At 37.0% G+C, this 15,284-nt stretch overlaps 1 protein-coding gene across 1 annotated transcript; it reads right to left on the bottom strand.

Annotated features, from left to right (window-relative positions):
* Positions 1-334: 334 nt before the first annotated feature.
* Positions 335-14,640, bottom strand: esr1 (estrogen receptor 1). The gene is given in 9 exon segments (XM_056763939.1): positions 335-1,909; positions 1,994-2,177; positions 3,238-3,371; positions 4,529-4,667; positions 6,596-6,931; positions 8,241-8,357; positions 11,539-11,762; positions 14,157-14,616; positions 14,619-14,640. Coding segments are annotated over 9 exon segments (1,842 nt in total). The 3' UTR covers positions 335-1,683.
* Between the last annotated feature and the right edge of the window lie 644 nt (positions 14,641-15,284).

A 15,284-nucleotide genomic window follows, 5' to 3' on the forward strand; every position in this document is an offset into this window, starting at 1 on the left:
GGAGGTCATCTGAAAGACATCACATCATAATCACACATGCTTTTACACTTCACCACAATAATATGCAAAAGAAGCAGAATGTAGTGCAAGGCAGTCAGTGTCTGTTATAAGGCCTATCAAGTTATCACGTGGATATCAATAATTAATCATCTTTGAGACTAATAATTATTTATAGCCTTAAAGATATTTCATGTTCAAATTATAAGTCTTTTATAGGTCTGGTCATACAATCAAAGCAATGACATCACTGTCACAGTAAAAATGAATCAGGAAATACTGACAAACTAACCAACATATAGGCTATGAACACAATGAATACTTATCACTGAGCTAATGTGTTTTCATTTTTGTCATTTAATTTAAAATTCAACATCTAAAAATTATTTAAAAAAATATCACATTGTATTCATAAACAGATCGGATTATGAGAATCGATCACACTGATATGCAATTTAAGAAAATAGTTTGATACGTCTAATGCTGTTTTCATGTTGACCTGCAGGCGGCGCCCCTGCTTTGATTTTTGTGTTAACTTATACAGTGCTCATGTTACTGTGTGTTCGGAATTAATACTGATAAACTATTAATATTTAGTGTAGCTGCATAAAATTAAACACAGCTATTGTGCGTTACTGTAATGTAATTATAGTAGAATGTAAATATGCTTCAACGTCTTCAGTTTGCTATTCTGCTAACGTATGTGACTGACAGCTCAGAAGCGTCTGTGAAAATTAATTGTAAATAACAAATTTGTTTACCAATAAATGGTTTGAATAATCATTGGTGAGGAACTACGTTTTTATGAATTCAACCGATTTTCATACCATTTTGAAGAAAGTGCACGTATCTCATTCAATTTACATTTTGTCTTCAGAAGGTGTTTGTGTAGGCCTATAGGCTAGCTGATGAGAATATTGTCACTCAATAGATCTAAACGAAAAAAATAGCAGCTTCTGCATAAAGTGGTCTCAGAATATCACGGACGGAGTCCAAACACACCATTTATAAAGTGAGTCTTGACTTTTAAAAATGTTTGTGACCATAAATGTGACCCTGGACAAAAAAAAACAGTCTTATGGGTACATTTTTTGAAATTGAGATTTTGCATAATCTGAAAGCTGAATAAATAGGCTTTCTATTGAGTTGTTAGAATAGGACAAGATCTGGCTGAGATTCAACCGTTTAAAACTCATGAATCTGAAAGAGCAAAAAAATCGAAATATTGAGAAAACTGCCTTTGAAGTTAATCAGAGGCACCGTGTCAGGCCATCCACTCACAAAAATAAAGTTTTGATATATTTAACTTAGGAAATTTACAAAATATCTTCATGGCACATGATCTTTAAGTATTATCCTAAAGATCTTTGACATGAAAGAAAAATCTATAATTTTGACCCACACAATGTATTTTTGTCTTTTACTAAAAATGTTCCCGTGCTTAAGACTGGTTTTGTGATCCAGGGTCACAAATGCGAAGTTTTCTGGATGCTTGTTCTCATCTGAGGATCTAATCTTGTATTAATCTGGTTTGGTGTACCTGAATTTGAGGTGGAATCTTTTTAAAGCACAAGCAGAGACTCCACTTTAGCCCCAATTTAATAAGTAGGCAGTGCCATGAATCACAGTCCAAAGTTTAGCTGTTTAATTTTACCCGAATGTGTTTCAGATGCTATGACTCGGGAGTCAGGACTTTGGCTCGGAGTTGAGCTGCATGACTCCATGTCCTCTGGAGGGACTGCCGCAACTGGTTGTGGGTGTAGAGGGTGGATCTTTCTCATGATGTGCCCAGGGTCGCTGCACTTTCCCTTGAGCGTGGAACCGGTGAGCATCCAGCATCTCCAGCAGCAGGTCATACAGTGGAACTCGATTCTTGCACTTCATTCTGTATAAGTGCTCCATCCCTTTGTTGCTTTCAGAAGGAAGCATTACCCATCACTTATTGTAAATTGGGGCAAACTTAATTATTCATGTATGGATCCAAATCTTTTTTTACCTCATGTGTCTGATGTGGGACAGGAGCAGGAGAAGCTGGGCCTGTCGACGTGACTGCAGCTGCAGTGAGGCACCTGATTTACTGAGGCAGTAAATGAGGGCATCGGTGATGTTATCCAGCATGCACTGCACCATGAAGAAGTCTGTCAGGGGCTCCACAGGACTAGAACAGAATGAAAACGCACCTGTCCAGATCAAAAACATAAAGCAGAAGAAGATTATGTTAAAGAAGAGCTGACATCTTGGACAAAGTAAGAGCTATTGACACATTTAGGGTTTTGATGTAAATGAGATGCAATGTACGACACTGTTAATTTAATGCTTTAAATCTTTATTTATAGATATTTGCTAAATTTGTTGAACGTCAAACAAGAGTGCTATTATACTGAATATTAGTAAGGCTGTAATTCTACCTTTGTCCAAGAAAACAGTAAGCATTTCTCAGAGGCGCTTTCTATATTTTAGTATTTTCTTCTAACATTAGTGCGGTGTAAAAACCAGTGCTTCTGGACCAGTGTTTTTTACATCTTGCAAAATGGTCTATAAAAGTTATATCATATAGGCCCAATTCTATTTAACACCCCTTCGTCTAGACCTCAAAGTTGTCTTATGATGCTGTTATATCGTGCAATAAGTAATGCGGTACGTTAGCAAAAAAATTAGCGATAAATTATACTCGATTGAGCAGCCATGCTGGGAAGTCTCATACCCCTTTGTTTGAAGTGAGGTCCTGAAAAATCTTGAATGTCTGTATGACCCTTTCCCTTTATGTCAATTTAATGAAATTAAAGAGAAATGTGGTTTAAAACATGCTTAATCTAATATGTTGGACATGTTTTTAAAACACTACAGGTGTTACATTGCTTAAAACCTACAACGTGTGCCAACCAGGCAGACCACGGTTTTGGAAATGTTGTCATGGAAACACAAAACTCACAGATGTTCAGTATATGTCACTTAGGGATTGTGTCCACCAATCCGATTCTGCCGGTTTACAGCATGTTTTTTCAATTGTTTCCAATGGAAACGAGCTGGCATGCTTTTCAGCATGCTCAGCACCTGCGCTCTGCATTTTCTTTACGCTCAGCGTATCATAGTAACCAACGTTTTCAAGTTTATAGCCAGCGCCTAGCGTTTGCAGCCGCGTAAAAACGCCTGGGTGGATCTGGAGCCTTAGGGACTTCATGAGTGTTTGTGACGCATCACTGTAGGTTCTTAAAGTTAACCTTCGCTTCAACTACTCACCAGAATTAAGCAGTACGATGGCTTTGAGACACACAAATTCCTCCGGCTTAAGTTTGAGACTGCGGAATCGAGCCACGGTTGCCAAGAGCATGTCAAAAATCTCGGCCATTCCCTCGACACATTCTCCTTCACTCCTGTAAAGTAAAAGATTTGCGTTATTTCCTGTGATAAATGCCCTGAAATTGCTCCTCTTCACCTGTGCTAGAAATAATCAAATAAACAAACACATTATTTTTATAGAACATCTTTAAAAATGGCTTCTCAAAGAACTAAATTCTTGTATTGTAAATATCAGGGGCGGACTGGCCATCTAGCGCATCGGGCTTTTTCCCGGTGGGCCGCTAACGTATAGGGCCGGAACGGACGCTTTGGCCGTCCCCCCCTTTTGCAATCCCCCCCGGTCAACAGGCTTAGACATGCACCACACGGAAACGCCCAACCCCATCATCCACCCCCCCGGTCCTGCCCTGGAAAATATTACTTACTTCAAGCCCATCTTGTCATTTAAAAATTGTGGACCGCACGACTCTTACTTTTGCGCAGTTTGTTTTTGATTAGATTCATATTCTATTACTCATGGATGATGCTGTTCCTCTTTTCCCAATTGGTCCCCCTTTAATTACAAGCTACCTGTGACATGGTCTTCTGAAGAGAAGCAATAAGCTCTTCAGAAAATAGTCCCCGTCCTCTTTTAACAATCCAGTTTTTTCACAATCATTCAATTTTGTTTTGTAAGGTACAGCTCTGGGCCAGTCCCTTCTGCGGGGGATAAAACCTCATGCGCCTTAATGGTCTTTGAGAAATTGATGCGGAAAAAAAGCGTAGAGGAAATGCATCAGGTCGGTGTGACAATCCAAAAAGCTCACGATCACATTCAAGCTCACTAGATCTATATCAAGTAAAAACATTTTAAGCATTAAAAAGTGGGAGTAAAACAGCAGAATCGAGTTTACTAGAGTATAACAGGTTTCCCCACAGGATTTGTCACAGCAGGTTGGTCCTTTCCCATTATCATAACCAGTCAAGCAAAGCTAAATTCAATCAAAACAGTTTAAAACAAGTTTTATGCTTGTCAAAGCGTGGTTCACATTTGTCTGTTTGTTTATGTCTCACTGGAGAAATCAAAGTCATGCTAAACCCGAGAGTATCGGGGGATTTTATTCAGGTTCAGTCTTCATTCAAGCCACTACAACGTTTCAAAAGTTTGTGCAAAATACTCGAGTGCAAACATCTATTAATGCAATAAGTCTCTTAACGGTGGCATGAATAGGAGGTACAGAACATACAGCACCTGTCGAGGATGAGATCCTCAGCAAAGATGAGTTTTCCAGGCAAGTGAATAGACCTCCATATAAGTCCAATCATTAACACCTCCAGCCAGGAGCTCTCCAACAACTTCACCTGATCATGCAAAGAGAGATCCTGGAAGCCTGCGGAGAACATGCATCTTCAAAAAAATGAATACAATTCTAGGACCATATAAGCTAATTTAAATATTTTTATAAAATAAATACGTTTGGGAAATTCCAGCATTATAGATGTGACTTTATTATAGGATGGTGTAGAGAGAAAGGAAGTTATTAGGAAGAGAGAGGGGAGCAGGATCGGTAAAGGATTCCAAGCTGGGACTTGGGTCTCCCAGGCCACAGTTGCACCACATGTCTGGAGCACTGTCCACCCAGCCACAGGCTCCGGCTAGATGAGACGATTTAAAAACTGAAAAAATGAAGAGACCATTTCAGAGGCCTTTTGTCTGATTTTAAAGCAACCCTTTAGAACATTCTGGGACACGTGCGTGTCGTGTTCTTTAACGGTCCGCCTGGAAAAAACACGAAACCGCCTGATCTAAGAAGTAAGGTGTCGTGTTTACAACAATTGCAATAAGAATTCATCGGGATCGACTAAATGCTTAGTTCTTAAAAGTATGCCAGGTTCACCACATAAACTTTTGATATGTTCGTGAATATAGACCGGTCTGTTAAAAAAAGCAGCAAAAGCTTCCAGACCATCTCCTATGCGAGACTGCCACATGGGCAGCACATTACACGTGAATTTGTTGACTAAGCAGAAGCGATGGAACGAATGCAGAAATGTTGTTTATAACTCTTCCGCAGGCATGGGATGGGCGAGACTGTGTGTATCGACCCGAACACAGAACTTAAAGAGTGGGGTTGTTGCCGCTCTGAGGCTGCTTAGAAAGCAACGGCAACAGATTTCAGTCTAACACTAAAATCATTTTTGAGATATTATTTTAAGTGTTGCTTTAGAATGTGCTATTTATGGGTATGTGTTTAGGTGAAAATACACTTTTGTTTAATTCTGTGAACTACTAACAATATTATTTACCAAATTTCAAATAACCTTATTGTTTCTATTTGCAAAAAATGAAAACTAGAGAAACTGGTCAGATTAACTGAAAAATGATCTGCTTCTCTGTTTTTTCAAACCTCAAATACTGCAAAGAAAACAAGTTTATATTCACTTTTAAGCAATACAACACTAATATTTGTACATGTTTTTAGAAAAGTTTCAAAAGAAAAATATCAGTCTATGCATGAGTTAGACTAACAAAAGGAGTAGGGGTGGCTCTTTTTTTATAGCATAAATAGTGGATGCTTTAAAAACACACACAAAAAATTCTTTAAAAACTTTAAGAGGGGCTTTACACGGATATTAAAAACAAGAAAAATTGACATCTGACCTACCAGTTTGGGGTAAAACCTTTGATAAAAACTTGATTTTTCATTTTAAGGTTAACATTTGCATTACATTTCCCATTGCAGAAATATATAATTAGGTAATATGATAAAACAAATAAGATAATACGTCACATTGGATAGTTTTGACGCTTCATGGTGAGTAACATTTCATTACTGATGTTGAAATGACCTTGTTATATATATTACAGTTATGAAGGTGGTGATCATCACGACTCATTATTACTTTTTCCTCAAATTCGGGGGATCTCGCCCACATACAGTGAAATTAAAATCTTGTTTGCTGTAGCTCATAAAATAAAGTGTTTACTTCTCAGGGGAGGGAAGCGAAGACCTCTGAACAGCAAATGTAATGGCTCACTAAAACTCCCAGCGGGTTTCATGTGTGTGTGCTAAGCTCAGCTGGAAGTCAAATCAAACTGAGGCGCAGCATAGATAACCGTAATAACCCCTTTGTTCTTTATCCTTGCGCCTGTGACCTTGACGTTTGAATCACTGCCACCTGTGCTTTTGAAACCTGCTGCCACGGTTACAAAAACAGGCAAGGCTGTCACTATACTTTTCGCTGAAATGACTTAAAATTTATGAACCATTCCCTCGATGTTGTGCTCATAATGAAATTAAACCTTCATTATTTTTACCTGGTACTTTCTTAGCCCAGGCTATCATGTGGACGAGTTCTTTATCGGCCATATTGGTGAGCAGAGACATCATTGTGATCTCTGTGTACGGGCGACTGTGTTTCTGTCGTGAACAGACGGCTGGTGGCTCCGCCCCCATGAGCAACAGCAGCACCTGTTCTGGGTTCATGCATAAAGCACTGACCACCCCACCGACTCTCTTCCTTTTGTTCTGTGGAGCAACTGTCTTTAGACCCACATGAGTCTGCTGTTCAATGTAGCGTTTGTCATGATCCTCACTTCCACTCCTCCTCCTCTCCCTCCTGACAGTTCGACCACCTCGATCCTTACGAATACCTGCAATGGAAATGACGGGAACCCTTTACATTATAAGTCTAAACTGTTTCACAAAGGAGGGACTAATATATTTGCTTGTTTATTTATATGAATTGTTTTTAAGTAGGCATATTTCAACTTTTTAAGTAATCTCACAAAAAATAAGTTTATGCTTAAGTTTATTTTATTAAGTACACTTAAGTAAAGTTCAAGTATTTTTTAAAAGCATACTTTATGTAGTAAGTATATTAATATCAATAAACTAGTAGCATACTCGTAAGTGTACACTACCACTTCAGTACTAAATTGGCCAATTTCATTACTACCATAATAGTACTTCTTAAGCCCAAAGTATAGTCCGGCTGTCTGTGCGCCGACCACATGATACAATTTTTGTCATCAGGACAGTCCGCGGTCATGCGCATGAAACATATTTCTCACCTTTCGTTTAAATCAATTTTTAAGAATACCTTTTTAGTATATTACAGCGATTTATACTATATGTGTACTGCAACTAAACTACAAATGAACTTATACTGAGTTTGGATATTATCCTGATAGTTTACTAGTTAAATAATTTTAGCCCATTTTTTGTTGACAAAAGTATACACTGAAGTATACTCTCAGTAAGTAACTAGTAAAAAAGTTTTTTAATAGGTTAATCAATGAAAAGAGTAACCACAACTACAAGCTAAGTACACTTTGAATAGTTCATTATAGTTTTAAAAACTCAATTAAACTATAGTGCGTCATTTTGAATCTATATCAGGGTAGACTGAAAGTCTACGTTTCTTATTTTTTTGTTTAAACGAAGTCAACTATAGCACACTTAATTTAACCTCGTATAATAATACAAATTAATATTAACATAAATGAAATAAAATAAAATATAAATAGTTATATTATTAGACACTAGTCAAATACAAACCGGAAGTTAACTGAGGGTAACGCACGCGCCTGTCGGAAGAATAGGTCTACACATAAGAAAAGTATTTTTTAAAGTATGAAGTACTTTATGTGCTTAGCTCTAGTACTTGTACGCAAATTATTTCAATACTATGTGAGGCTTAATTGGCCATTTTTTTTGTATATAAAAGGGAATAAAATACTTGGTGTGTAATAGTAAACTTTGAGTACACTACTAGTTTTTCAACTAGTTTGTGCATAAAGTATATTTCTGAAAAGTACATGAAGAAGTAGACTGAAACTATACCTTCTTATTTTAATTTTAAAAGAAGTACACTAAGTGCACCCTTGAATAAACATTTTGTAAGATGTTTTAAGCGTTCTGCACTTTTTTGTGAAGATTGGTAGTATATAGTACGCATACCTCCTTTCATCATCCCTACTTCATAGCACTTGCGTAGTCTGCATGCTTGGCAGCTCTTCCGGCGGTTTCTGTCAATAGTACACTGGTTGGTCGCTGGACAAACATAGTCATTGTGACCTGGAGGCAGAGATATCGAGACTGATTTGTCAATGAAGATCATAAGTCCAAAATAGTTATATTCTTTGGAGGTGTTCTCATTATTTAACTCTTTATTAGCAATATGTAAATACTGTTTTGTTACAAGCAACAAAACGTGCGGCGCAGCGCATAGATGGCCTTGAATCTGATTAAGTGCTGAGAGCAAGAACATGCTGTTCCAGTGCTACAAATTAAATTTTAAATTAGATGATTGTGTCTCAGCCAAAAATGTCACATGCACCTACACACACAGAGGCAGATATGCAAACACTTGTATTAAACCAGCACAAAATCCTGATTAAGGTTTAAATAAGATGTGTAACAGAGAATGCAAAGCACTCATATGAAAATTGGCGGGTTAAGAAGATAAAAGCAGAATGCAGATTTTAAGATAATAAGAAAATATTTCGATGGCTAATAAAAGTGACAGGTTCAGTGCTAAAAAAATACAGAGAGGGACACCCAGCACAGTCAACAATGTGCCATTGAATAAGCCTTGGGTTGTTCCCTGAAACTGGTATTCCACAAGAAAGTGGCCAAAACAGCCTTTGCAAAAGAAAGATTATTCAGAGAAAATTAATATGCTGAGGATTTAGAGGGATAGTTCATCTACAAATGAAAATGTTCTCATCATTAACTCCCCCTCATGTCATTTTAAACCTGTATGACATTTTTTCTAAAGAACCCAAAAGATACATTGCATTTTAAAGAATTTTGGTAACGAAACATCGGACCCGATTGACATCCATTGTATGCACACAAAAAAACTTCTCAAACGTTTCTCATAATGTTTTATACAGGTTTTGATCAACATGAAGAATAATAAAATATTTTTTAGAACAATTTTTGGGTGACCTTTTCCTTTAACGATAAGGATTTTTTTCTTGATCTGCCAACATTTTACTGTAGACATGGATTTATTTTATTGGATTTAGAGTGAAAACATACAGCTAATATATATATATATATAACAACAATAACTACTTATAATTATCATAACAAATAATATTTTGATTGCATAGCAAGTGTTCCCTTTTCAATCATTAATCAGTATTATTGCATTTTTAGAATTTCCAAAGTTACAATGACAATATTTTCACATCGAATATGAAATACCATTCTGTATTTGCAAAGAAAGGTGATGACATGACACACTAAGGTTGTGTTGTACATTTGAAACATTTGTAAAAATTACTGACAGATAAAACTACCCTATAGTGAAAAATAAATATACTAAAATGTATTTCAAATATTTTTTCATGCTAAGTATACGGCAATTCCATTTACATATTTATGTACGTAAAGCAGTAGTTCACCTTCAAAATTCTGTCATCATTTACTCGCCCTCTTTTCCCTCATTTCAAACCTGTATGACTTTCTATCTTCTGCAGAACACAAAAGATGACATTTTGAAGAATGTTTTGCATCGTTAACAAGAAGTACTCCAAATATTATCTCTTTAAAAAGCTATTTTGAAATTTAAAAAATGATTTATTTCTAATGGAAGAGTTCTCTCTTTTAAAGGTACTGTTCCCTGTGATGCCAAATTTAAAACTTTAATGTGTAATGCTGCTGTTAGAGCATAAATAATATCTGCAAAATGATAAAGCTCAAAGTTCTATGCTAAGTGAGATATTGTCTTTAACAGAATTCGTTTTTTTAGGACTTTAGAGAACGGCTTTTTTAGGACTTTTAGAGAAAGGGGTGATTCCTTAGATAAGAGGAAGAGCCACTGGAGTAGTGTTTGGTTATCAGAGATTATCACAGTCCTACAGATGATAATAAGAATTCAGCTACACACATTCTAAGATGACCAACGGTCAAATATCAGCTTTCACGACTTTAACGTCAGCTGTGAAAGCTGTTCTTTGTAATACACTGATATTGTGTGTGTGTGCGCATACCTCTAAAACACTTCTATGAAATGTCATTTGAAGTCCTCCTTGAAAATGTCTCCCGGTCAATCTGCTTGTTTTATTATCCAATTTAAGTCCAACATAAAAAAGCAAAACGAATGCTTCTGTTGTTAGTGTTAATATATTTGGTGTCATTTCCCTCACCATAGCAGGAAAGAAATTGCGATCTCTAACAAAGATTGACGTTTGCAGATGCACTAGCAGACCTCCATCACATTTCGATCGATCCGCATGTTTTTAACCGATAAAGTGAAGTCTAGGCCATTGTTACTGTTTATTGCTAAGAGCCAATGCTTATGACTACCACGTGCACTGAGATGGGAACCGACTAATCTCAACAGCTGTTTTGTGAGAAGAGGAACAGCGATGAACAAAAGTCTTGAAATATGTGAAATATAAAGCATTTTTTTAAACTAGACACATGAACATCCATTGTTAAACACCCAAAAAACATAAACAAAGCTTTGTGAAGAGCCGAAGAACGGCACCTTTAATAAATATCTCGTCTCTTTATCCTTCCGTACTCCCACATACTGCACCCTAAAACCCATTTGGCAGGAACACAGTTAGAGACATTTCCCCTGCTGGTTTCCTGCAAGAGAAGCTACTATGTCAGGGTCAGGCTCAAAGCATCCACACAGCCTATCATCTCATCAAATCCACCTAGATCTGCAGCCCCTTCAAATGTAATACTGAACCAAAAATGAGCTACAGGCAGTGATATATGTGACGGTCAGGTGGTGTCTCATCAGAGCTATGTGTGAGACTTTGATTTTCACCTTTTTCTATGAGCTTTAAAAGGAAGGAGAATAGAGAATGCGCAAGGCTGATTATATACTGCACAGATTCACACATTCGTTATTCAATTTAAACTTATATTAGTGTTTTTAAAAGGGCTTGGCTTGAAGATGATTTTAATAAATAAATATAATAAATCCATATTTTTGTCTTTACACACTGCATGCATGAGTGTGTTTATCAGCTGTGTTTTTTTGCATTTACATGTATAGTTGAAATAATGTAGGCTGCTCAAGAAAAGCAGCTGGCCTTTACTATAAAATTATTATAAAACCTTATTGAACCACTAATGATCTTAAAATATCATACTTTAATTAATTTAATAAAAGCCCAATTTCACATTGTTAGAGACAGTATTCATCTTTATATATTAAAATTTAAGGTTACATACAAAAAAAGCTAATTCTTCCCCCATTTTCTGCTATTGTCACACACAGGATGGTTACCTTGAATGCTTCTCTTGAAGAAAGCTTTGCAGCCCTCACAGGACCAGACTCCATAATGGTAACCAGAAGCATAGTCACTGCACACCGCACAGAAGCGTGTCTCCTTCGCCAGACCAAACCCTCCTGTGGCTTTTGACCCGTTATACAACTCTTGCCTATCTGTAGCGCTGCAGAGGTCTTCACACAAGCCGACACCTGCAGGCTGAGAAGCTAACACACTGGACCTGAACAGAGGAAGAGTTTTATGAGGTGTCACAAGTCATCAAAGAAAATGCACTTTTAGTAAACAGCAGATGATGAAATATTGCAAGTTTACTGTCATTTATACATTTTAAAAGAATAGAACTTATCAAATTTGGAAAAACACAAATGGAATGTAACTGGAAAAATCTGAAATAATTAAAAATTAAAAAATGTATTTTACACTCTTCAAGCAAGTCAACCCTGTTGGTCATATTTATTCTGATCATTTATTAGCTGTTTTTCTTTATTATTTAGTTCAGTTAAATAATATAGGTTTAGTTTTGTGTTAAGGAAATGTATATCTTGGGTCAATTGTCATTTTTTGTTTATAAAACTCATTTAAAACATTTAAGCATTTAAGATTTTAAGATCATGAGGAATATTTTAGGCAAGTGTTCCTTAATGTTTGAATGTTAATGTATATAAGGGCTCTTCCGTTCGGGACACTTAATTATTTAAAATCTTTAAAACACCTGAAATGTCATACTTCACTTGTGTTTATTTCACTGCAGCATGTAAAAATATTAATATTCATATGTAAAATGGCTTAAACTTTATGATGGATTAGTATAATTTGCGCTTTTTTAACTTAGATTTCATGTTACCTCACAGCAAATAGTGCTTATAAATATAAAAACAATAAGATAATTGTAAATCACAATCAATTTGGCTAAAAAATCAATGATGATACCGAGTTTATTCAAAAATTCCTAAGCATGTCATATAAGTTTGCAAACCTCAACTGAACTGTAAAATGCTCCCTGTGCTAATGACATTAGTGTTGTGGATATTATTAATTGTCAAAGAAAATAACCATGGTTAACATGGCCTACATACTAAACGAACATTTGTGTAGGAGATGCTAAATGTTCAAAAACCCTTGAAGATAAAAATGTACGTAATGGCAAACAGGGGACAAAAGTGACCAGCTCCATTTCTTTCTGACCTCTTGTACTAGAGTTTGTAAATATTTATTTTATCCTTATTCTAATGTCCAGCCGATTTCTGGCATAACCTCAGAAATAGACTTAAGTACTGTCTTATGTCATCCAATGTCAAATGTAATGTCTTAGCTGTGTTTAAAACACGTACTCATTAGGCAAAGCTGAAAAGGGATTGCTTTTAGTTTAAAAAAACTAAAAAACATTTTGGCGCCCCTAAATTTCTTCTGTGTTCCTCTAAAAGTGTAGAAAGTGCTTTTTGCTCTCAGACACAATGTGATAACTCTTATACCACTGTTGTTTTCAGTAATTGTTCTCTATTCAAGGTCTAGACACAGAATTTAATGACAGACTTTACAAATCTCTGGGAATAGACGAGAAATAAATGTATCGCCAAACTACTCAAAATGTTTTTTACTGCATGTGCCGGTGTGCCCCTTATGAGGAGGAGCGTGCCTATTTAATCTGCATAAACTGGTATTCTTGAGTCAGTTATTGTGTCCTTTCCACCTTTTAACTTAGATATCTTGCAATATATAATGTTCTCCATCAATTAGCAGTATCATAAGAATTGTGTTAAAGGTTGTGTCTCTTTATTGAGACCCTCTTTTGCAGAAAGCAAACATAACATTACTTCTTTAGTGGAATAAAGATAGAGTGTGCAGACTGGCTTGTACTATGAGAACAACATGTACTTTCCAACCAACAATATCTCATGAATGTTTAATCCATAGACACAGAAAATGCATCTGGTAGAGGGATGAATGCACAAGAACATACACCCATACGCTAAAATAAATGTTAATAAAAATGCAATCAGATCTGAATACCGATTTATTTACAACCTATTGTGTGGAAATATGTTTTATATGTTGTATATATTTTACAAAGCTGCCTTGAAAACAGGTGCCGGATCAGAATTTAAAGTGACCTATACAAACAGTGTGCCTCAATGAATCCTAAATTAGGTGTAAAACATGTCCTACCTGATTCAATTCATCTGATTAACTGAACACCTCACAAGATTTCCATCTTACATCGAGGTCAGCAAATATTTTTAGGGTTCTTTTATTTGTTTTTAGCAGGTTTTGGGTGTTATGTCTACATTATCACCACAGTAACACTGGGAGTCCAACAGCTTATATTAAAGGGATAGTTTAGAAAAAGAAATACATTTGTTCCCCCTCAGGTCATTCAACCTGTATATGAGTTCTGTGAAACACAAAACAAGATATTTTGAAGTGTGTCTCAGTGGATTTGTCCAAACAACAGAAAACAATGTTGGTCAGTGTTGTTCAGTTACCAACATTCTTCAAAATATCTTCTTTTGTGTTCTGCAGAAGAAAGAAAGTCATACAAGTTTGGAAAGACACGAGGGTGAATAAAGGATGACAGAATTGTCTTTTTTAGGTGAACTGCCCAAGCTCCACTGACCTGTAGACTGTGCTAGAGGAGGTGTCCAGGTAGTAAGACACCTGGTGTGAAGAGTGGTGGCCGCCATGATGGCTGAGATACGGAGGCAGCTGAGGGCTTGAGGGTGTGAACATGAGAGGGCTGCTGGATCCCGTGCCTAAAGCCTGCAGATGTTCTTCAACCGCTGGACCGTGAGGGTCCGGGGGAGCCGGGTAGTATTCGACAGAAGAAGGCTCAGTGGGCGATGAGGTGCCGTAGGTCTGAGTTGGGTTTGGGTACTCATAAACTCCATCTAGGTAGTTGACCGAAGAGGTGATTCCCCCCGTGCTGTGCTCCTCCTTGGGGTACATGGGCGAGAGTTTGCGGAAAGCGGGTGGTGAGGAAAGTCCCTCCAGGTCTTCTCTCTCAGGGCTCAGGCTGGTCCTGCGTCGCTGCCTGGCACCAGCAGCCTCTCCGCCGGTCTGCCCTCCAGACATCACCATGGAAACACACACACAGCCAGCATGACTTAGGGTACTATCTGTTCATAAGCAACGACCGAAAGACTTTTTTTAAGCTCTGCATTCGCCTCCCACTGCCTCTGAAACTCTCTCCCCCTTGCTCTACTTTGCTTCCGCCCTGCTGATCTGCCTACTTCTAAAAAAATAAAAAATCCCTTCCTCTCGCCTTCGAATCTCTTCGGGTAGAGAGGACAACGTTCTTAGATGCGTGTGAATGCAAAAAAACGCTGTTTTCCTGTTTCCTTCTTTCGATGGCTCTCACAGGGCTTCAATATTAAACCTAATGAAGCGTTTAAAAACAAAAAGCACTCCATCCTGATCTCTTCTTCCTAACAACTGAGTGGATTTTCTATTAAACTGGAAATGGACAGAACAGGAAACAAATATATATATATATATTATAAAAAAAAAGAGAGAAATAATGAAAATGTTGAAGAATAAATCTTCTACACAGGTCTTACCGAAATCCAAACCGTCCCTTGATTGAGAAGCTAAGTCAAAATGGATGTTTTTTTGTGTGCATAACCGCTCTGTACACAAACAGCTGAAGTATCTCTTTCATCCTGCGTCTTTCAAACATCCACTGTCTGTAGCTCTGGCTAAAAAAAGAGGTAAACAAATTAAAGACAGCCAGGTCGATATTGACAGT

This window comes from Triplophysa dalaica, chromosome 13 (genome assembly GCF_015846415.1).
Source record: "Triplophysa dalaica isolate WHDGS20190420 chromosome 13, ASM1584641v1, whole genome shotgun sequence".
Taxonomy (NCBI): domain Eukaryota; kingdom Metazoa; phylum Chordata; class Actinopteri; order Cypriniformes; family Nemacheilidae; genus Triplophysa; species Triplophysa dalaica.